General features: G+C 40.8%; 1 protein-coding gene across 1 annotated transcript; it reads left to right on the top strand.

The window, feature by feature from the left end:
- The first annotated feature begins 5072 nt into the window (after window positions 1-5072).
- On the top strand, window positions 5073-23399 carry LOC132397767 (interferon-inducible GTPase 5-like). Its single transcript, XM_059976533.1, has 3 exons — window positions 5073-5134; window positions 7738-7867; window positions 17448-23399. The coding sequence occupies exons 2-3, from the start codon at window positions 7848-7850 to the stop codon at window positions 18646-18648; spliced, it is 1221 nt and encodes a 406-aa protein (XP_059832516.1). The 5' UTR covers window positions 5073-5134; window positions 7738-7847; the 3' UTR covers window positions 18649-23399.
- Window positions 23400-23609: the final 210 nt, after the last annotated feature.

Raw genomic sequence — 23609 nt, 5'->3', positions numbered from 1 at the left:
ATTACTATAATGTCTTTGGCCATGCAGTCACGTGTGAGCAGAGTGTACAGTTAATGGGCTCAATACACAGCCCTGGGGAGGATCCCATTCTGAGGATGATGGGGAGGAAGGTGCACTTGTGCATCCTGACTATCTGAGGTCTGTTGGTTTGGAAGTCCAACAGCCAGTTGCACAGTGGTGTATTTAGACAGAGGAGTAGGAGTAGCAGTTTGTTCACCAAGGTCTGGGGGACAACAGTGTTGAATGTAGAACTGAAATTCAGAAACTGCATTCTGACATAAGTGTTGTTGCCTGCAAGGTGTGTCAGGACCAGGTACATGACAGATGCTAAGCCATCTCTCTGTTAAGGATCCAGTCTGAACACTGAGTCGAAGGGCCTCTGCTGGCAGCTCTGGACCACAACAGTCTTTAATTTCTGCCTTCTTTCACCTGGCCATGTGGGTTTTGGCCCAGCCCCTTTCCTTATTGGAATTTCTCCAATTACTTACTTGTCTCCTCACTTGCACCCACCTGTTTCTATTTTCACTCATTACCCGGTCCATGTAAACCCTGCCTTGACTTGCATTCTCTGCCAGTTTGTCCCAGCTCTGATCTGTGTTGTTCTAGCCTGACATTGTGATGGTTGCCAACTGATTTTTGCCCGTGAGCTCTGGATTGTCTGCCCTTGCTGGACTGCCTTTCCTGGGTAAGACCTCTGCCTGCCATTTTGGATTTGTGCCTGCCTCTTGTTTTTGAAAGACTGTTGCCTTTGTGCTCCCAAATAAATCCTGGTAAAAGAGCATTAATTAGTCTGCACTTTAATCCCACTGTAACCTGACAGAACCCAACACTCTCATAGAGGGTTCTGTCAGTAAGCCTGTTGTTGAGTGTGCATTGTGGCAGGAATGGCATTTTTGATTACCAGCCATTTGAAGCTCTTCATGATGATTGGTGTTGGTGCACCAACACCAGTTATTTAGTTGTGAAGGTGTGGAGTTCCTTGATACAGTGATGATGGTGACTAATTGGTGACTGTAACCTGGATGAGTGATGTGTTGAAGATGTCCCTGAAGACATCAGTGAGCTGTGTGCACACTCCCTGAGAGGCCAACCTGGGATATTGTCTGGTTCAGCTGTTTTACAGATGTTGACTCTGCAGAGTTGTTCTCATGTTGCTATTGCTACAATTACTGCTCACCTGGGAGAGGGGCAGACTTTGTGGCTGGTGTTGTGTTGCAGGCCTGAAAGCATGCATTAAATTTGTTTAGTGTCAGAGAGGGAGGTGTGACTGGGATGGGGGTATAGTTGACAAGGTTTATCCTTGCATAATACCCTTGCTGCCCAGCTACATATGACAGGGATCGTTATTGGACAGGTTTTCTTGATATTTTATCAGGTGAGATGGTCTTGGCCCTCCTGATGCCTAAAATGAGGTTTCTCCAGGCTCTGGGATCCATTCTCTCATTAAAATATGATCCAAGATGGTGGTGTGATGCAGCTTGTAGTGGCCACTCCAGAGCTGATTAACTATTATTTGTGAAGTGGGGTTCTGTGCGCAATCATAATCGATTGAAAACAGACGTGGGAGCACGGAGGAACATCTGGAAATCTCCAGGAAGACCTTCTTTGTTGCTGCTGCTGTTGTGAGGTCCGGGACTCTGCTGGGAAGAACAGGCCCCCAATCCTCGGTCGTGTTGGCGGGGCCGTCTTAATACGCTCGGCAGAGGATGGTGCTCGGAGAAGCTGTGCCGAAGGGGATGGTCATCAGCTCGGAGGTTCGACGGACTTGGAGTCTGCTGTGGTCAGGTCACTGTCGGTGTGTGCTGAGTCGGGTGGCTCTGTGCAAGTCCATAGCGGGGGTATTCCCTTCTGCCACCAGCGTGGGATGGCAAGTCTGTCGGGACCCTGGGGACTTGTGGAAACTGTGCGGTGATTTCTTTTGAATTTATAGTCTTTTAACATCTTTGGACTATTTTTTTTACTGTGCCCTGTCGTGGTTTCTCGTGCCCCACAAACTACCAGGAGACGCAGAAGATTCTTCAAGAAGTATTAAACTTTAATTTGCAAATCAAAGCTGAGGCAGTCCTTGAGCTCCTCACCAATTGCCCACTGATCCTTGTCCATGGCATTTTTTTATAGCAATCTCCTGGTTTAGTTGCATTAGCATATCCAATCGGTCTATAGGTGCATATCACAAGTACATCCACCACTATTGTTTCTACCTATTGACTTAATCATGTTCTAATCTACATCTCTTGGCTACCTCTCATTAATACACCATTGTCTTCTACATTCTTAAGATTTCATTCTCCTACTAAATTGGGTACATGCATAGCAAATAGCAAGTTCAAACTACATAATCTACATCAAAGCAGACTACATAGTTTTGGTTACACAGCAAACAGGTTCAAAGCAAAACGTCTCTTAGCTACCCCTCATTAACACACCATTGTCTTCTACATTCAATTGGATTCATTCTCTAGCAAATAGCAAGTTCAAAGCTGGCTACATAGTTTTGGTTACACAGCAAACAATGCAACTTTTATACTCCAATAGCCCATTGTCTGTTTTTTTATCAATTATACTATTATTTGGACTGTTGTAACTATGTGGTTTTGTGCAGGTCTTCTAGCTTTAGTTTTTGGTTTGTTTGTCCAGTGGATTTGGAGCTCCTTTCCGGGGAACGCGCTAGATAGTGGCTTGATATTAATACGCAGCAGCCTCTCCTGACTCTGTGGATTTTCTGGTGTAGTCTGTTTTGTTGTGTGCTTTTGTGATATCATTCTGGAGGAACGTTGTCTCATTTTTTAACTGCATTGCATTTGTGGTTTCTAAATGACAATAATCTGAATCTGAAAATTGAAGACAGTGTCCTTGGCTTTTAATAGGAAGCTCTGCTCAGGAATCAGCCAGGGTTTTTGGTTGGACAGTAAGATAACCATACTTCAGTGACCAACATTGTCTACACATTTGCAACTGTAGCCAGTGTTACGTATTCAGGCAACAATAAATATGAGTTCGGCAAGGGTTTATATAACAAATAACACGTTTATTAAACACAGAAAACAAACCCCCCAAAAGTAAACAAACACTAACGTAACCGGAAACCACTGCGGTGCGGCAGCTCACAGTTCTTAAAGCGATATTGCAAAAACAGTTCTTTATAGTATTGCCAAAAGTTCGATATGCTCACAGTCCATTTAAAAGGAGAGACTTTATAAGACGATTTAAATTCTCTTTCACGTCGCTTTGCTTCGATCCCAGACGTCGAACTTCCCACGAAGAATTTACGAAACAGAACGGCTTAAAGGCACTGACCTTTCCTTCCTCACTATCCTCAATCCTTTCTGGTAAACCCAGGGATTAACGCGAAGATAGTCAACAAAATCCTTCCAAATAAGGATCAAACAAAGGTCGAAACCCGTTTCACCGTAGAAAGCGATTCTCCTCGATCTTTAACTCCCGAACTTCGATCTTCACTCTTCACTGATTTCTCGAACTAGCAGAATCTTAAAGAACCTGCTGGCAATGACCTTTTAAACTTTAGGCATTAAATAAAAACTTCATCCTTCAACTAAACTGCGTCATCACTTAAATCACGCAGCGGCATGAGGTCAACATGGCAAATCCAGCCACGAACTGCCCCTCCTCACAGGGTGGGGTCTTCCTTTTTAACCTGTAAAAAAACACCTGTCACATGATCTCTACTGGCGGGAAAATGACGTCACTCCGCCATCACAAGACCATTACCTCAAGTCCAGTATAGCTTCAACCCCAGTCATGTGACAAGGGCTCCACTGTCATGTGTCACGAGTACGTAACAGCAGTGACAGATGAGTTATATTACTGGAGGTCTGTGTCCTCTCAGTTTCTGGCAATTCTGTACCATCTGCCACTTCATCTGATCAGAATAGTCCTGAGGCATGGCGATTGCCTCATTAGGCCACACAGTGATGGACGACTTGACTGGTTTCTCCGTGTTCAGCAGTGGTCGGAATGCTGGGATTAGCATTATGGAGATGGGCTCAGAGAGGCCAGGATGAGGGAGTGGGATGGCTTTGTAAATACCACGTTAGTAGTATAACCATGTTCCAATCTGTTTCTCCCCCCAGTCGCCATGGTGACGTGTTGCTGGAATGTGGATAAAATGTAATATGACCAGTTGGGATACTCCCCACTGTGCATCTGTAGAAGTTTGTCTCTCTCATTATATTTATAGAAGTCTCTCGCATGCTATTCGAATCCTCATGTTGCCGATCCAACTAAACTGGGGTCAATTTCGAGTGATCCATTCGCCCACCAAACCGCATGTCTTTGGGGAGACCGGAATACGCTAAAAATACCGACACGGTGACGGGAAAACATGCACATTCCACACACAGACATCATCGAAGGTCAGGAGGACAGGACAACTGCATCTCCCGCTCTGCCATTGTGCCACTCCGCGTCATCTCGCTGCCTGGTGGCAAAGATTGGTTTGTTTTGTTGCGAATGGGATTGAATATTGTTCAGTCCTGAACAAACATCCAACTTCTGATTTAGTGCTCTTAGTGGAAGGAAGGTCATTTATAATACTTTTCAAACTGGTTTTACCTGCCACTAGGACCTGATGAAATCCTACATCGATATCATGGTACTGTATTGATTTATCTGCAAAACCCTGTAACCCTCCTGACAGAGGGCAGTTTGAATATTCTCTCCGCGATCCTCAATGGTTTCCCGGAAGCTGATATCACATCCTAAAGACACGATGACTCTGTCAGATAGTTGGCTGCGGTAAATTATCTTCATTGTAGCTGGCTGGCTGAAGGATTGAGGAATGTATACTGGTCGGTGTGTACTGGAATGATTAGCAGCTGTGAAAGAGTACATTGCAGGAATTAACTAGGGTAGTTAATGGGATCATTCTGTAGGTACACGGTATCCGAGTGCACCATCTGTACTCGTCACTCACTGAACCGGCAGAGTGAATAGTCGCCCAGCAACAAGTAATCTCATGTATGTCTTTATTTCTTATTGGATAACACAACATCAATCTGTCCAATCCATGAGAGATGCACAGTGGGAATGAGAACGAAAGCACAGAATTCTCAACCGACTGCGGACAAAGCGGACACTCACTGACGGAGCCTCCTTGATCAAAGACCCAGTTCAGGTAAAGTCAGGAAATTGAATGACAAACTGAGTTTATTTATTACCGTTACATAATGTTAATAGTATTCGATTGGGAAAATTGCGGGGAGTATATCCTACGAGTTTGCAAGCAGGGTCTCTGTAAACAACCGTAAAACCAACATAAAGCGCAAACAATTTGGGAGAACTCCTGAACAGGTGTTACTTTTGTGCAATTTTCTCCCTCTTTTACTTGTATGTAGGGATTTTACATTGGGGATCTGCGGGTTTTCAGGTGAAGTTGAAGCTGAGCACGTAACAGCAGCGAACAAATTAAATTGACAATCAGAATCAGGTGTAATATCACAGGCATATGTCGTGAAATTTGTTTGTTTAGCAGCAGAAGTACAATGCAGTACATGAAGTATGAAAAGCTGAATTACATTAAGTACATATGTGTGTATATTAATTAGTTAAGTTAAAACAAGTTGTACAAAACACAACTTATTGTAGTCTGTTACATCAAAAAGGTTAGGGTGTTTCCAGGAAACGAGACAGCTGCGTGACGCAAATCACAATTGAAACAACCCGAGGTATTTCAATGCAAGATCTTATTGCAAACCGCCCAGAAACAAGTTCCAGCTTTTGTTTAGTTCACTTTCCCGGCCTATCTGACTAATGCCAGCACTGAATGAGATATCATCACAAGCCGTTTAACACAAGGTACAGAGAGACTTAACAAAATCTTATCACCCGCGGTCTTTGAGAAGGTGTGAGGCTCAGCGGTGCTCGGGCTCGTCTTTCCAGTTTCAATACAGACCAGGTGCCCATGGAGAGTTAGAACACAGTTCATATTGGCCGTCGTGTGCCTTCCTGAGGAAAGTTTCCGAGGAAGATGCTGGAGTCCTCTCTGAGCGTTGCTGAGATTTCAAGGGCGGCGTTGTTATTTTGAGAAGTTATTTAAAGAGAAAAAAGAGATTTCGGGGACATATTTAAAGTGGAAAGTGATAAGTTGTAAAACCAGAAGGCGCAGGTTTGTTGTGAAAAGCACGATCTTTAAATAGAAAGAGACTGAAGTGGGGACGATAGGGTCGGCCCTGCAAAAGATAGTTAGTTTCGTGGTTTCTTAAAATGATCAGGAGACGCAGACGATTACTCGAGAAGTTAAGCCTTTCAAACAAAAGCTGAAGCAATCAATGAGCTTGTCACTGACTGCTCCCCGAGCCCCGGTACACAGCGTTTTATAGCCATTTCTCATCTGTTACATTTCGGCCTTATCAGCATACCAAATCATTCTTTAGCTGCATATCATCCATACAGTAACTAATCAATCGCTCTTGACTAGCTCTCGATTCGCCACCATTATTTCTTTCCAGTTCACATCTTGGGCCTCATTCCTGGCCACGGTTGTTTCTCAGTCAGCCTCCCCTAGCCTCCCTTACATTCCAGTGCCTGTTCGTATCATCCTGTCTGCCACCGTTATCTCTTTATAAGCCATTCTATTGTTATAACATATGGAGTACATTTCAGCTAAGCACATTTTTGCTAATTAGTACATAGAATATAGTTCAATTAATACACTTCGGTTAATTATAGATGATATCCACTAAATATATGTAGAGTATATAGGTTACATAGCTCAATTAATAAACGGCTGCTACTGCCATTTTTCTCAATATTAGGAGCTAAAATAGAGTTACCTGGTCTCTCTGATTCCAGAAGGATAGCTCTTATCCGGATAAGCATTGGAATCGCCAAACAATAGAAGTCGTTGAGTGTGTGTCTTCAGGCTTCTGTCCTTCCTCCCCGATAGCAATGAGCAGAGGGCATGTCCTGGGTGTTGATGGATGCCGCCGTTTTCAGGCATTGCTCTTTGAAGATGTCATGGATGTTGGGGAGGCTAGTGGCAATGATGGAGCTGGTTGACTTTATAACGTTCTGCAGCTTATTTCAATCCTATGCAGTGGTCACCCACCCGCCTACATACCTGATGATATTGCAGCCAGTTATAATTCACTCCACAGCCTATCATTGTCTCACTGTATTCTCACTCTTCAACGCTTTATGGATACAACACTGAAAAATCTCATCCTCTTGATTTCATTTAGTATTTAACTATATCCTTAGTATCTTATTCCCTTCTGTGAAGACAGAAAAGGTACTCAACAAGTCAGCTTTTTTATTTAATTTCAATATTTGCAATTTCATCGACATCTGCTGTCTATAGAAATAATGTGTGAATGCAAAATGCTCTTTTTCCCAAAGTGATTGCCACGGGCTTTCCATTGAGACAGTAACGTGGCACTTTGCAGCACAAGGGTTTCTGTCACGTCACTCCATGGTGGTGACTGATTTATGATGATTGAGTTCAGTAATTTTGCGCAATTCCATTCACCTTCTGCTCTCTATATCCTGAGCTTCATGATAGATCCTTCTTTCTAAGATTATTGACAAGGAAGCATGACTGTCTGCACAATCTGTTACTTCAATCTCTTACTTCAGGTTGACTAAGGCAAGGTGAGTAAATACAATTGTGTATTTTCTAGTAGCTTGCTTACATTAAACCAAATGTTTCGAATGGTGATTTGCCTCAGTCTTGGATATGTCTGGTATAAAAAACACAACTCATTGTGTCATCTCCTCTAGAAGTAGAAACGTCACGCAAGAAAAGACAAAAAGGCTCCCTGAGCATCTGATTAAACCCTGTCATCACTGGATCATTATACAGGCCAGCCAACAAGAGACAGAGATCAGGGATGGGAGGGTCAAGCTCCAGGTAGGTCAGAAATTACGCACTTTGTTTCTTCCCAGCTCTCCTGCGTGAACAAAACCTGCCAGAGCAGAAGCCTACAGTGCACAGCTTTCTCTTTAGAACAGGATAGTTCAAAACCCTTTTTTGAGATGTGGGTATCGACATCAAGAACAGCAGTTACTACAAGTTCCCAACATCCTTGAGCCTGCATCTAAGACTTGCCTTCTTGAAAAGTTGCATTCAGGATCAGTCTGATCCCATCTAGGGGTTGGCTCATGATTTCATAGACCTGGCAACGTTACCTTTCCTCGCAAGCATGGTGCATGACAGAGGTGAAGATACATGAGGAAATGTTATCTCATACTAAAGCCCTGATCTATTCTCTTTGGTGGTCATTTATTGTAGAATAGCATAAACAAGCTGCATCATTAGATCTTGTGAGTGTCATTCACATCATCTTCTGGGTGGTATTGGTGAAAATTTTGACTGTTTTGTTTAGGACATGGTGCACCAGTCCAACTTCTTGCTGCTGGAGTTTGATTCATGATAGGAAAGTGAGGAGTAATCCTGCATGAATATGATTTCTACCTCCAATAGTAGAAGGTTTTTGGGGCGACAACAGGTTTCAATAAGATTTCCACCCTCCCCATTCATCTAACTCCAATGAATATAGGCCTGGAGCTATCAACCACTTATACATTAACTCTTTCAGCTTACGTTACATTTCTGTGAATATACTCTGGTCACTGTACAATACCAGCATATCCTTTTTATAGATGTGGGGTCCAAAAATGCTCACATACTCCAAGTGCAATCTGTCCAATCCCTGACAAAGCCTCAGCATCACATCCTTCCTCTAATATTCTAGTCCTCTTGAACATTGTATTTGCCTTCCTTCCTTACCACATTAGAAAATAGTCTATATTTTTATTCCTTCTACCAAAATGCCTGACCATACACTTCACTGGCACTGTATTCCTTCAGCCATTTATTTTCCTATTTCCTGATCTGTGCAAACCTTCTGCAGAATCCCTGCTTCCTCAACATTGACAACAATGGAACACCACTGGCAGCCAACCAGAAAACACGTTCCCAAAACTGAGACGTGGCTGTGGAACCGTGATACCTTTTTTATAGGGCCCCTACCCCTCCTCCTTTAGGCCTGACGAAGGGTCTCAGCCCAAAACTTTGACTGGTTCTTTCAACGGATGCTGCCCAACTTGCTGAGTTCATCCAGCCTTATTGTACATCTTGAGTACCATGTATCTGTTGGGTCACCTTGGGAAAGTTATGGTGGCTGTTTTGTTGTATCTTGGCGAGACTTGCTTGTTCGCAGTATTTTGAATCTCCGTCTTCAAGGTCGTCAGTTCGCTACGCTCCAAATCTAAAAGTCTCTCCTGTCAATTCCCCCATGAATGGCTTGGAACTTTCTGAACTGACATTCTGAGACTGTACTCCAGTAAGACTCTGTTAAGAATTGTTTCTACGTTTAACCGTTTGGGAGCTATAGACTCATAGCGCTGTTAACAGCATTTTAAGTTAGTCGCTTATTTAATTTTCCATGTTTCTGCTTGGGTGTTAATAAATTCTGTTAATTTGCAATAATTCCCTAACACCCTTCCACATCCATTATTGCTGGTTTCATGTAACAATATCAATGACTTGGATGATGGAATTGATGCTTTGTGGCAGGTGATACGAAGATATCAGGTAGTCTTGCGGAAGTGGGGAGGCTACGGAAAGATTTTGACAGATTAGGAGAATGGGCAAAGAAGTGGCAAAAGGAGTACAGAGTTGGGTGATATATGGCCAGGTACTTTGCTAGAAGGTAGACTATTTTCTAAATGGGGAGGAAATTTTAAAAATTGAAGTACAAAGGGACTTGGGATCCCTCGAAGGATTCTCTAAAGATTCATTTGAAGGCTGAGTCGGGGATGAGCAAGGAAAATTCAATGCTAATTTTTCAATATATTTATTAAAGAAATGACACAATACAAAATACATAATGGTTATATTTTCCTCCATTTTGCTTTTATATCTTGCCCTCATCCTCTCTCCCTGAACGTACCATGGCAGTTAATGTATTTTTAATACAACACTTCACAAATACAAGTGTGGACATTTCACAGCCATACCCCCACACCTCTTCAGGACAAAGGCCCACACACATCCACATGTCAGATGATCCAGACTACACTCATTACAATTAATCAACCACCCTGTGAAGTAAACCAGATGCGTGTTAAAAGGGGGGCAACTTCCCAAGTACAATCAACTGCCCTAAGCTAGTAGGTAATTCCTTGAAACTCCCAAAATATGACAAAGATGTCAGTCAGTGTCTGTCCTAGGATATATGTAAGCAAGCCTGGCTTTACTTAATGTACCCTGTGTAAAACTTTTTAAATGAGCCCCAGTCTAGCACATGATGATGAGGAATGAACCCTATTTAATGTTTTTGCCCAATATTCCTCAGCCAGATCAATACCAAGGTCATCCCCCCACCGAGTCTTAGTTTTGTTTTGATCTTGAACTGCCAAAGACATCAGCTGAGCGTATTGAACAGAGATCAGCCCTTTATTATTAAAGCTATGAGTGAGTTTTCCCCACAACGTAGCAGGTGGTAGATCAGGAAAAGAGGGAAATTTTTCCTTGATAAAGTGGTGAATCTGCAGGTATTTATATATTAATAAAAAAAATTATGCTGAAGGGCATATTTACTGCACAGGTTATCAAAACTATCAAATATATTATCAGTGTACAAATCCTTAATGTGCGCAAGACAATTCAAACCACATTGTCTAGAAACTGAATAGTGTGGACGGAAGAAATGGATGGTTTCTATGAATGGGATCCAAAACTGAAGCTGTTGTGAACTTACAGTGGCAGTGAAATTGATTAAAAATTAAGGGTGGAGAGCATGACCGGGTTAGATGTGAACTGAGGGGATTTCAATGGCAAGGAAGAATACACTAAAACTTGGAGAGACGAGGAATGGCAAGACCGTGTCTCAAGCAGGCACAGTTTATATCTGGCTGGTGAAGCCAAAATAATACCTTTTGAATGTTTGATGCCCAGTAATAATGAATAAAGCTAGGAAGGCCCATTCCACCTACATCACGACCTCTTTGGAGAATGTGCTTATTAACCATTGGGACCTTATTTTCCCAAATAAAGGAGGTTATAGCCTGGTCGACTGATCTGAAAAATAACTTGGTTAAGAAAATTGGCAAGCACTGGAACAAATAAAGAAATCTGGGAAGTATAGTCACTTTCACTGATTGAATTCTCCCAGTTATAGTGAGAGGTAAACTGCGCCATCTCTCAAAATCAGCCTTCATTTAGCTAACCTGAGGCCTGTAGTTAGCTTCGAAGAGATGTAAAAGAGCGAGTAACTTGTATTCCTAGATATACAAAACCATCTTGAGATAAAGTACAGACTTGGAAGAGGACATGAAGCTCAGATTTGGTCTTGATCGAGGGAGTGCAGGAACACAGAGCAGAGGTAGAGGGAGAGCAAAGCAGAACTGGGGAGAGGCGTAGCTGGACACGGACACTAGTCCCGGATGAGACCATAACTGAGGGCCTAGGCTATGACTTGGACTTGGACTTGGACACGGACTAGACTTGACTCAGAGCCTAAGACTTGGACTGGATTTGGATACAGAATGACAACCGCAGTCCAGTCGAGTTGCAGCAGGTATCAAGGGGACATGGAGTCTGGACCCAAATGCAGGATGCAGGCACTGAAGTACTAGGGGTGGGACAGGAACAACTAAAGGATAGAACAAGATGGGGAGACCGTGGCATGCAAAGGTGATCCTGGGGTTCGGCGAGTTCATGGCGAAGTCAGGACCTTGGCTAGGCTAAAGGATGGGTCTATAGGACAAGGAATGCTGGGAGGATAGCCCCCTGGGTGGGCTGCATAATTCCTGGGCAGGGCCCGGCCTCCCAGGCAGGAACACAGGGGCCTGGGCAGGTCGCAGGGCACAACCCATCGGAAGAGAGGGGTAGGAAAGGATCGAAGTCCCCCGCCGGGCAATGGCAGTCCGGCCTGCTTACCTGAAGGAGGCAAGGGATCGGAAGTGAGTTCGGTCCAGGGTGACTACGAGAATGGACTTGCAGAACCAGATGATTAATGGTGGGTACTCCAAGCCGGGGTGAATGGGACGTACATAACTAACCTGGGAAAACAGCACAAACAAGACGACCAGGTCGAAATGGGATAGACAGGCGGACAGCACGAACAAGGCAAACTGGCCAGAACAACGGGACCAGCGCGTCCAAGACAGGAACAGGAGAACCCCCCCCCCCCCAACTAGTCAGTCCCAGAACCCCTTGTATACACCTGCCAGTCAATAGGCATCAGGTGCACCTCAAGCCAAGCTGATCCTATTTGAGCTTAAGGGTGAAAGGAGGGACGGCTACAAGACCTGGAATGTGGGCTCCGAACTGGACCATAACAGCGGCAAACAGCCTGCCTACTGAGCCTTGGACTTGAGCACGGGAACACTGAACACAGAGCCGGCACCCCTCCTTGAGAACAGGGCTGGGGCTTACACAGTCAGGACCCTTCCTTGGAGGCAGGACATAGGGCCAGAACTCATACACGGACACTACACATGGTGACACAAAGAGACCGTTCCAAGCTCAACAACAGAGTTCCTTCTGTTGGCGTGGCAAGGCTCCAGCCTCACTCCAGCAGCTAAACTTGTCAGTGATACAGGCAAGGCTTCAGGCGTGGGTTGCGCACAGAGGTGAAAACAGGATACTGACAAGCCGAAACCCACAGAGGCGAGGACAGGATACTGAAAAGATGAACCTGTACCTACACTCGAACCCAGAGCCACTTGTATTCCTGGCCCCAAGATGAGAATCAGGTGCCTATGATTAAACCCAAATGAAACTAGGGACAGCTGGAAGACCCGGAGTCTGGAGTCCACGGACCGGACCATGACGAAACCTATCAAGCATTGGGTCAATAGCACAGCTCAGATCTCCTGAAAAGATTAGCTGGTGTGTATTCAGGTTAGCTATTAATGACAAAACCTTATTTGCAAAGTGGACATTGTGCAATTAGGGGCATAAACATTTACCAAAATGACAGGTATCTGAAAGAGAGATCCAGAAACTATAATAAGGTGACCATTAGGGTCACTGATTACATCAGATGGTGTAAACTGCTTTCTTTTGGTGATTAGTATCACCACCCCCTGGACCTACTATTAAATCTGGAATGAAAAACCTCTCTAATCCATGCTTTATGGAGTCTATTAGGGTTTTCCACTCTTAAATGTGTCTCTTGTAGAAATAGTATATCTGCTTTTAATTGTTTCAGATGAGAGAAAACTTTAGCTCTTTTAACAGGACCATTGAGCCCCTTTACACTCAGAAATAAACCTCATAGGGTGTCCTCCATCAGCAGCACTCCATATCAGGAGAGACACACAGGGCCCACAATCCAAAGCAGTGCAAGGGCACAAGCTGCACACAATAACACACAATGAAAAGAAAGTCTGACCAATTCGTAAACCACAAAAGAATAAAGTGCCACGGTAATCCCTCAAAACACTCCCCCCCACCCCCCCACTCCTCTACACGGAAAAAAAACAATTAACCCCCGAAACCTAGATCTACCTCCCCATGTGAGGATGATCACAGGCATTACTAAACAAAAAGCTTCCAAAGTGTTCCCCAAACAACCAAAGTTTCAATCTGATTTAGGGTGGCTTCCCTCCTTAAAATTGATACCAACACTTATTCTACCTTTAATATATATAGGCTAACAATAACACAGGTCAAGCAAAGCATTGAAAACAAAAAAAAAACGTAGGAAACTGAATGCCAGACATGCAAATCCCAAATATTTACATTTTGCTGGATGAAAATTTTTGTTAATCAGATTCCACAGTTCGACCCAATCACGTTCCACAAATTACACTGGAAAAATGAACAAAGAAGTAAATTGCAAAAATTAACATTTTGCCTTGGCATTCAATGTTGCATGAGTAATCTGAAAAAAACGTCTTTACTCTTTTCGTTCTTCTTCTCCCCAGCGTGAATGGTAAAATGCTTTGGCCACATCTGGTGTATCGAAATAATGCTTTTTACCTTCACAGATGACTTAGAGCTGGTCGGGATAAAAGAGGCCGAAGCTGACCCCTTTCCCGTAAAGCAGGGATTTCACCTCGTTGAATGCAGCTTGTTTTCTCCCCAGCTCCACACTAAAATCTTCATGAATAAAAACACTCGATGCCCACGTAAATACAGTTCCTGCTTCCGTCTACTGATGATGTGTTGCTTATCTTCAAAGAAGTGAAAGAGAACCAGGAATGTTCTTGGTCTCGTTTGCTTGGCTTCAGAGACACTGGATAGTTTAGGCCTGACTCGGTGAGCATGAGAGTACTTGGGAAGAAATTTGTCCCCAGCACTTTGTCAAAAAAAACTCAGTCATAAATTTAACAGGGTCTGAACCTTGCAGATTTTCAGGAATGCCAACCACTCTCAAATTGGATCTCTGTGACCGATTTTCGAGGTCATCTAGCTTTCCCTTCAGAAATGCGTTTTCGCTCTGCAGCACTTACAATGGCGGCTTTGGCGCTCACCAGTCAGTCACTATAATCATTCAACCCATCTTCAATCTCACGAATGCGTTCGCCATGCGACTCGTAGTAAGATGTACCAGCATTCACTGGTGACAAAGCATCTTCAAGTTCTCTTTTTAGGGCAGAAAGCACCGCTTGCGTCGTGTCAGTAAGAAGAATTAAACGAAGCTTCTCCGAGTCATCGGGGAGCGCAGGTCCAACTTCAGCAGCGTGCAACGGCGCCATTCCCGTAATATCAGCTTTCTTGCTAGAGGCTTCGCTATACTTTTCCCCAGTTTTACTTCAAAGGTGCATTTTATTTGCTATGCCGATGTCCAGCAACGTCCCGGGTTGTTCACAATGTTAAATATTCAGTTATCTCGAGCATACGACAAAGATAAACAGGTAGATTTTCAATAAAAATAGGGAGCCACACTCACACACCTACTCACTCCACGCTCAACCCAGAAGTCCATTAATATTCATTTTGAGTGGACAAGAATATGAAAGCAACATAATACTGAGGCTTTAGAAGGCACTGGTGAGGCCTCTCTTGGATTATTGTGAGCAGTTTTGGGCCCCTTATTTAAAATGGATGTGCTGACATTGGAGGGGGTTCAGAGGAGGTTTATGAGAATGATTCCAGGAATGAAGGGATTATCATATGAGGAGCAATTAGTGGCTGTGGGCCTTCACTTGCTGGAATTTAGTAGGATGACGGGGGAATCTCACCAAAACCTATTGAATGTTGAAAAGCCTAAATGCCTTAGATCTGTAGAGGATGTTTCTTATAATGGGAGAGTCTAGGGTTGCAGGGCAAACCCTCCAAATACAGGGTCTTCATTTCGAGCATAGATGATGATGAATTTTTTAAACCAAATGGTAGTGAATCTCTGGAATTCATTGCCACCGGCTGCTGTGGAGGGCAGGTCATTCAGTACATTGCAGGTTAAGGTTGATAGGTTCTTGATTAGTCAGGGTATGTAGGTGTTGGGGAGAAGGCAGGAAAATGGTTTTGAGGGGGAAATGGATCAGCCGTGATGAAATAGCAGAGTAGACTCGATGGCTCAAATGGCCTAATTCTGCTCCTATGTCTAATGGAATAATTATTCTTAAAACATCCAACCATTACTCTTCTGTTATCCTTGTTAGTGTTACCTTCCAGTGAACTTTAGCCCACTTTCCTGTCTTGCTTCTGTAATTCCCTTTATTGCACGGATACATCCAATTTTATCTTCTCCCTCTCAAACTGCAGGGTGTGTTCTATACTAGTGTGATGACTGCCTCCTAAAGGTTCCTTTACCTTAGACACCTTAATCAAATCTGAATATACAACACGCAGTCCAGTATATTCCCTCATGATCTCAACCAGAAGCTGTTGAAAAAAGCCATCATATAGGCATTGTTTGAACTCTTTCCCCTAGAATTGAGTACCAAGCTCATTTTCCAATAAATCTGCATATTGTAATCTTCCATGGCCAACATAACTTGCCTTTTCTATCTCCCTTTGAAATTTGTAACCCACATCCTTACTACTATTTAGAGGCCGAAATAAAGCTCCCATCAGGGTCTTTTTTAACCTTCTTAGACTGCATCTTCTAGTCATATGCTTTTTCTTTTTAGTGACTATTTTTTAAAACAAACAAAGCCATCCCAACATCTCTGCCCAGCTGCCTGTCCTTTTGATCTGACGTGCATCCTTGGACGTTAAGCTCCCAGCTGAGATCGTCCTTCAACCATGACCCAGTGATGCCCACATCATCAAACCTGGCAATTTGTGCTATGAGATCACCTATGTTATTGTATCTACATTATGCATTGAGATAAAACAGATTCAGTTCAGTATTCATCACACTTTTCAATTTTGTCTCCATATTTCCAAAGATAATTTCTTGACCTTTCTAAACCTTCATTAATTTGAAGACTTCTGTAACCTCTCCTGGATTCTCCTTCTCTTTAATGTTATCCTGACTTTTCTGACCTGTTCAATCCACTCCCTACAATTTATTTTAAAGCCCTAGTTATGTGATTTGCCAGGATTCTGGTCCCAGCATTCTTCAGGTGGAGCCTGTCTCATTGGAACAGCTCCATTTCTCCAACACTGGCGCTAATATTCCACAAATTCAAAACCACTTCTCCTACACCAAACTTTGACAACTCATTTAGCTTTCTGATCTCATTATCCCTGTGCAAATTGCACATTGCTCAGGAAGAAATCCAGAGATTGTTATGTTAGTTTCTGCATTTTAATTTAAACACTAGCTTTTTAAATTTCCTTAGTGGGAACTCTTCTCTTGTTCTTCTAATATCACTGGTACCAACATAAATCACAAAAGCTGAATCTTTCGCTTTTCTATGAATAATTTTGCTACAATTCAAATGGGATGTCACAGCCTTTGTGACTCTCAATCCTTGTGACAATCACCTGATCCTGCATCTCTATATTATTTAGAGTTTTTGTAGTTTGTTTTTTGTTTTATATACACACACACGACCTTTGCACAGTACTGTACTTGTCAATATGGAGTGAGGAGCAGAACCAATGTTCTTGTTGCATTTGGTGTGGGGTAGGGGTTTGGAGGGTGCATTGATGATCATGTTGCCTTTTTTGGTACAGAGGGAGAGCTGGTTTTGCTGCTGTTTCTCTTTGAACTGATAGTTCTTGGGTCATCACAATGAGTATGCATTCTTCCTGGTTCCTACTGAAAGAGTCTGGTTCTCTTTGCCACACTCAGTGATGTTTTAGCCTGGGAGATGCTGCTCTGTGGACAAACAGGTCGAGATCTATGTGCTCCATTAGTTAAATCTGTGGTGATTAAGCAAAGTCGAAGCATATTAACCGATACATCCTTGTGCAAATTACAATATCAAACTCCATATTCAGTAGCAAATTGTATGAGCAAAATGTGTTTCAATAATTACCAGGATGGATCGACATGCAGACATTCTGTGAATGATGTGAAATACAATACAAATAGAAGTTGTTTCAGTTGAGAACTTTAACGGAACATATTTTCTTTCAGTGAACAGGTGGCAGAGACTGAGACCCCGTCATTCTTCACACAGGAAGAACTGAACAAACTGAAGTCTGATTTTGAAACAGGTGGGGTGGGAAAAGTTAAACTACTGATAGAGGAGAAAGTAACTGACCTGGATAAAACAGAGCTTAACATCGCAGTGACGGGTGAATCAGGTACAGGAAAATCTACCTTCATCAATGCCATGAGAGGACTTCAGAGCGATGATCCAGGAGCAGCTGAAGTTGGGAACACAGAAACAACAAAGGAGCCAGCTGGGTACTCACATCCCACTCTGCCCAATGTTCGCTATTGGGACCTGCCAGGGATCAGAACCACAGCATTTCCAGCAGCTGAATATCTCAGAAAAATGAATTTCAAAAGATATGATTTCTTTATCATAATCTCTGCTTTGCAATTCAAAGAAAATGATGTTAAACTTGCCAAAGAGATTAATCGGCTGGGGAAAATGTTCTATTTTGTCCGCTCTAGGATTGACATCGATCTTTATTCCATGAGGAAAGAGAGGGGGGTTATTAATGAAGAAGAAGAGCTGGCAAAGATTCGGAGTGACACTGTCAGGAAGTTGACAGAGGCAGGGTTTCCAAATCCAGCTGTGTTCCTGATATCCAGTTTAGAGCCGGATCGTTTTGATTTCATTCGGTTAAATGAAGGACTCGAAGGTGATCTAAATAATGTAAAGAAAAGGATCTTTGTCCTGGCCCTTCCAAATCTAAGTGTGGAGGTAGTTCAGAGGAAATATGAGATTCTGAAAAAACATATCTGGATGTTTGCAACACTCTCTGGGGCATTGGGAGCAGTCCCAGTTCCCGGCTTCTCTCTCGCTTGTGATATCGGAATATTGATTGGAGCCATTGTCCACTTCCGGAAATGCCTGGGTCTGGATGATGCTTCTCTTCAAAGACTGGCCAAGAGAGCAGGAAAACCTGTGGAAGAGCTGAAGTCGACAGTGAAAGCTCCACTGCTGGGGGAAATAACCCCAGATGTAATTATGAGGTTAGGTTGGGGGGTTGCTGTTGTTACTGTTTCAGTCCTGGAATTTGCTCTGGACTTTGTCCCTGTCATTGGCTCCATTTTTGGAGCAGGCTCATCATTTCTCATGACGTACAAGATGCTGAGTGATGCACTGAAGGATCTTACAGAGAATGCAGAGAGTGTGGTGAAAGTTGCCTTTGAAACTGTTTAACTGAACTTTAAAAGTATTGACCCAGTGAGTTTATGTCACACCATGCTTAAAAATTTGATGACATCACATCAAGCACCAAATCATGCTGTAAATCTACTCAACAATGTTCACTTCTGTATGTGTTCCTGGAAATATCTTATTCATTACTGAAGGGGGTTGGGAGGGAGTTTCCAGTCAGTACCATTTGGAAAACCAGTGCAAGATTAACAGAGTGACTTTATGAAATAACATTAAAATTAAGCTATATGTGCAACTCTGAAGGCAGATAAAGGATGTACCTGATAAACATTGGCTTACAGAATGCACAGCTGGTTGGTCTGCTAGGCAATAATCTTGCATCACCTTGCATTACTCAGCCAATTACTTGTTTAAAATATAACAGCACAGGTAAAATGATAGCTGATACTTGGGTGCAGTGCATAAGTGTCTGTATCAATTGAGATGTTATAAATCCTAGGTTGAAATATCAAGTGCCACCCTAACCACCTTACCAACCTCTGATGTCAACTATCGGGAAGATTTTCCCAGCCTGTGTTCAGAGCTTATCAACTGGTTCAGCTTCACTTACCATCAAGAAAACCTACAAATAATTAAAACAAACATTGTCAGAGAATTTGGTCCAAAGCTCAAGGTAAGATCTGAGATCAATGAAGCCTTCTCCACTTAGCTTTCATTTAAAATTGTCAAGCAATAATTGATAAACTGTCTCTTCTGCAGGTTCTGTGAGTTTCACATGAACACTTACCCATACAGCACAGCAAGTCAGAATTATTCTCAGTAGTTTATTAACTCTTGTTAGTAAATCACCATGGAAAAAGTAAGGAATAATGCAAAATATTGCAAGATAACAGAATAAAGGGGGGATGTGTCGTGATGACGTAGGATCGAGACATGGGAACACAGCTCTCCCGTTTTTAAAAACAAATCAAATAAAAAATCAGTTAATTAATGTTTAAGTGAAGAAAAGTTAGCAAATACTTTCTAAAAGTTACTTATAAACTACTCCAGATTGTTTCAAAATATGTCTCATGAACAGAAGACGAAGAAAACTACTACCGTGAAGACAATGCAAATTGGAACAGAATCAAGGCCCACTTCTGCCAAAGAACCGCAGGCTCAGGTACATTTTACCTCCGGTGATACAGAACAGGAAACTGCGGCAACATCGACCATTTCTAAAGAAAAAGACCAACAAGAACTGTGCAAACGTGAGCAACCTGAACTACAAATCCCAGTTACTATTGAAACCGGAAGTGAAAGTGAATCTGAGGCAGATTCAGATTCTCTGGAAAAATCAGATGAAGATAGAGGTAAAAGTTTTTCTGGAACTATAGAAAAAAACTTTGATGCATATAATGCATAAATTAGAAAAATTAAACACATTAAAAGAAATAAAAAAATAACATATGGAGATTGTTTGATAAAATGATAAAGACAGGAAAAAATGGAAAAGAGAATTATAGACTTGGAAGTTACAATGGAAGACATGGTTGAAAGAATGAATAAAATGGAAGATAATCTCTCTGCCTGGACATCAGAAAGAAAATAATTGTTGGAAAACGTGGATAAGTTTGAAAAATTTAGCAGACAAAGCAGTATTAAGATTGTTGGACAAAGAAAATATAGAAGGAGAAGATCCAATAAAGTTTTTTTCAAAAATGGATCCCTGAAAACTTGGAAATGGAAGAAGCTCTAATTGAGATTGAAAGGGCTCACAGAGTCTTAAGATCAAGACCTCAAGCTGATCAAAATCCGCAATCAATTTTGATAAAATGCTTAAGATACCAAGATAAAGAAAAGATCCTGAAGGCGGCTGCCCAATGTGCCAGAAAGAGAAATGGGCCATTGATGATAGAGGGGAAAGCAGTTCTTTTCTATCCTGATACAAGTTATAATTTTTTGAAGAGAAAGAAGGAATTTAACCCAGTGAAAAAAGCTTTATGGGAAAAGGGTTATAAATTCATAATGCGTCACCCAGCAACACTGATAAATTTTTTTGGAGGATGGAAAAAAGATTTTTTACCGATTATTGAGAAAAGGAGTTTGCACAAAAACTCCCAAGTATTCGCTAACTAGATAGAGATTTCTAAGCGTCATGGATTAAAGATGAAGACATAGACAGTGAATGGAATTGATGGATATTTAAGGATGATACAGGGGGAGAAAGGCAAAATTTGTGAAATATTAATAGCAAGTAGTATTTTTTCTTTTTCTTCTCATATATATACTTTTATATGTCGCGATGGAGCTGGTGGAGCTTTGGATCAATTGCTATGGGATTCACGTATGTAATCATGGCGATTGCCATGACCTGTACAACAGAGGGGGGTAATGTTGTGTTCTTTTTTATCCACATTAGTAGGGGGGGTATTTTGTTTTTTTTATATAACCTATTTTTCTTCTATCTTTTTTTGCCTGGATGATCGGTGGGGACACAAATAGCAACATGGAGAATTTTAAAAAGATTCCCCAAGGTACCACGAAAGTTGACAGATTAGGTATTATAGATTGGAGTAACCCAATTAAAAATAATGACTAATTTACTAAATTTTTCAAAGTTTTAATGTTAATGGGCTTAATGGACCGGTGAAAAGAAAAAGAATCTTAACACACATTAACAAAAATGAGAATAGATGTAGCTTTTGTACAAGAAACACTTAATAGAGAAAGAAAATCAGAAATTAAAAAGAGATTGGGTTGGAAATGTTATTGCAGCTTCACTTAACTCAAAAGCGAGAGGAGTTGCAATTTTGGTTAATAAAAATTTACCAATTAAAATACAAAATGTATTAATTGATTCAGTGGGGAGATATGTAACTATACATGGTCAAATTTTTTCAGAACTATGGACTCTTATGAATATTTATGCACCAAATGAAAATGGTGTAAAATTTATACAAGAGATCTTTTTGAATTTGGCTAACGCACATGACAAAATATTAATAGGTGGAGATTTTAACTTTTGTCTAGATCCAGTTTTAGATAGATCAACAAAGGTTGTCACAAAATCAAAAGTAGCAAAATTAACTTTATCATTGATGAAAGATTTAAATTTGATTGATATATGGAGAAGAATTAACCCAAAAGTAAGAGATTATTCATTTTATTCAAATAGACATAAAACTTATTCAAGGATAGATTTTTTCCTATTAACAATAAATATTCAAGACAGAGTAAAAATATGGAATATAAAGCAAGAATATTGTCAGATCATTCTCATTTGATAATGATAGATAAAGAGGAATCAATTTATAGATGGAGACAATTCAATATTACTAAAACATCAAGATTTTTGTGATTTTATGAAAGAGCAAATTCAGTTTTTTTAGATACAAATTCACATTCAGTTGATGAACTTATATTGTGGGAAGCAATGAAGGCATATTTGAGAGGTCAGATAATAAATTATACTTCTAAAATTAAGAAGGAATATATGATAGAAATAGATCAATTGGAAAAAGAGATTACAAAATTAGAAAAAGAATCTCAAAAATATATGACAGAAGAAAAACGAAGACAACTTGTTATCAAGAAGTTACAATATAATACACTTCAGACATATCGAACAGAAAAAGCAATTATGAGAACTAAACAGAGATATTATGAACTAGGTGAAAGATCACATAAGGTTCTTGCTTGGCAGTTAAAAACAGACCAGACTTCTAAAACGATAAATGCAATTTGAACAAGAGTATATAAAATTACTTATAAACCTTTAGAAATTAATGAACTTCTAAGAATTTTTATTCTGGACTGTATAAATCAGAATCACAAAATGATAATGTCAAGATAGAAAGGTTTTTATCACAAATAACTCTACCGAATTCAAGTTTGGAAGAACAGAAGGGATTAGATATGCCTTTTACATTAAAAGAGGTCAAAGAAGCTCTAGGATCATTTCAAAGTAATAAATCCCCAGGAGAAGATGGTTTTCCGCCTGATTTTATAAAAAAAAATTAAAGATTTATTAATTCCTCCTTTTATGGAGTAAATACACCAAGCAGAAAGAACGCATAAACTTCCAGAATCTTTTATGATAGCTATTTTAATAGTATTGCCAAAAAAAGGCGATCTTTTAAAGCCAACATCATATAGACCTATTTCTTTGTTAAACACTGGCTATAAAATAATAGCAAAAATCTTATCTAACAGATTATCTAAATACTTAGCAAAATTAATACATATGGATCAAACAGGATTTATTTAAAAATAGACAATCGGCAGGTAATGTAACTTGGTTATTTAGTATAATTCATTTGGCTCAAAAGAGGGAAGAAATGAGTGTGGCAGTTGCTTTAGATGCAGAAAAAGCATTTGATAGATTGGAATGGGATTTTTTATTTAAGGTATTGGAAAAATATGGATTAGGAGTATCCTTTATAAAATGGATTAAAACCTTAAATACTAATCCCAAAGCTAAAGTAGTGACAAATGGTCAAATTTCAACACCATTTCAGTTAACAAGGTCAACTAGGCAAGGTTGTCCATTATCACCTGCTTTATTTGTGTTGGCGATAGAACCATTAGTTGAATTAATTAGAATGGACCCAGATATTAAGGGTTTCAGAGTTAACCAGGAGGAGTACAAGATTAATTTATTTGCTGATGATGTTCTGTTCATTTAACAAACCCATTGTACTCATTGTGTAAATTATCCTATAGATTAGAAGAATATGGGAAAATATCAGGCTACAAAATAAATTGGGATAAAAGTGAAATTTTACCTCTTACTAAAGGAGATTATAGTCAATGTCGATTAATAACACAATTTAGATGGCCGATAAACGATATTAAATATTTAGGTATAAGTTGATAATGATATAAAGAACTTGTATAAATTAAATTATTTCCCACTATTGAAAAAAATTCAAGAAGATCTTGATAAATGGATATTACCAATAACATTAGAAGGTAGAGTAAATACCGTAAAAATGAATATATTCCCTAGATTACAATACTTA

Source organism: Hypanus sabinus, chromosome 8 (genome assembly GCF_030144855.1).
Source record: "Hypanus sabinus isolate sHypSab1 chromosome 8, sHypSab1.hap1, whole genome shotgun sequence".
Taxonomy (NCBI): Eukaryota; Metazoa; Chordata; class Chondrichthyes; order Myliobatiformes; family Dasyatidae; genus Hypanus; species Hypanus sabinus.
This window is presented reverse-complemented; position numbering and strand designations above follow the sequence as displayed.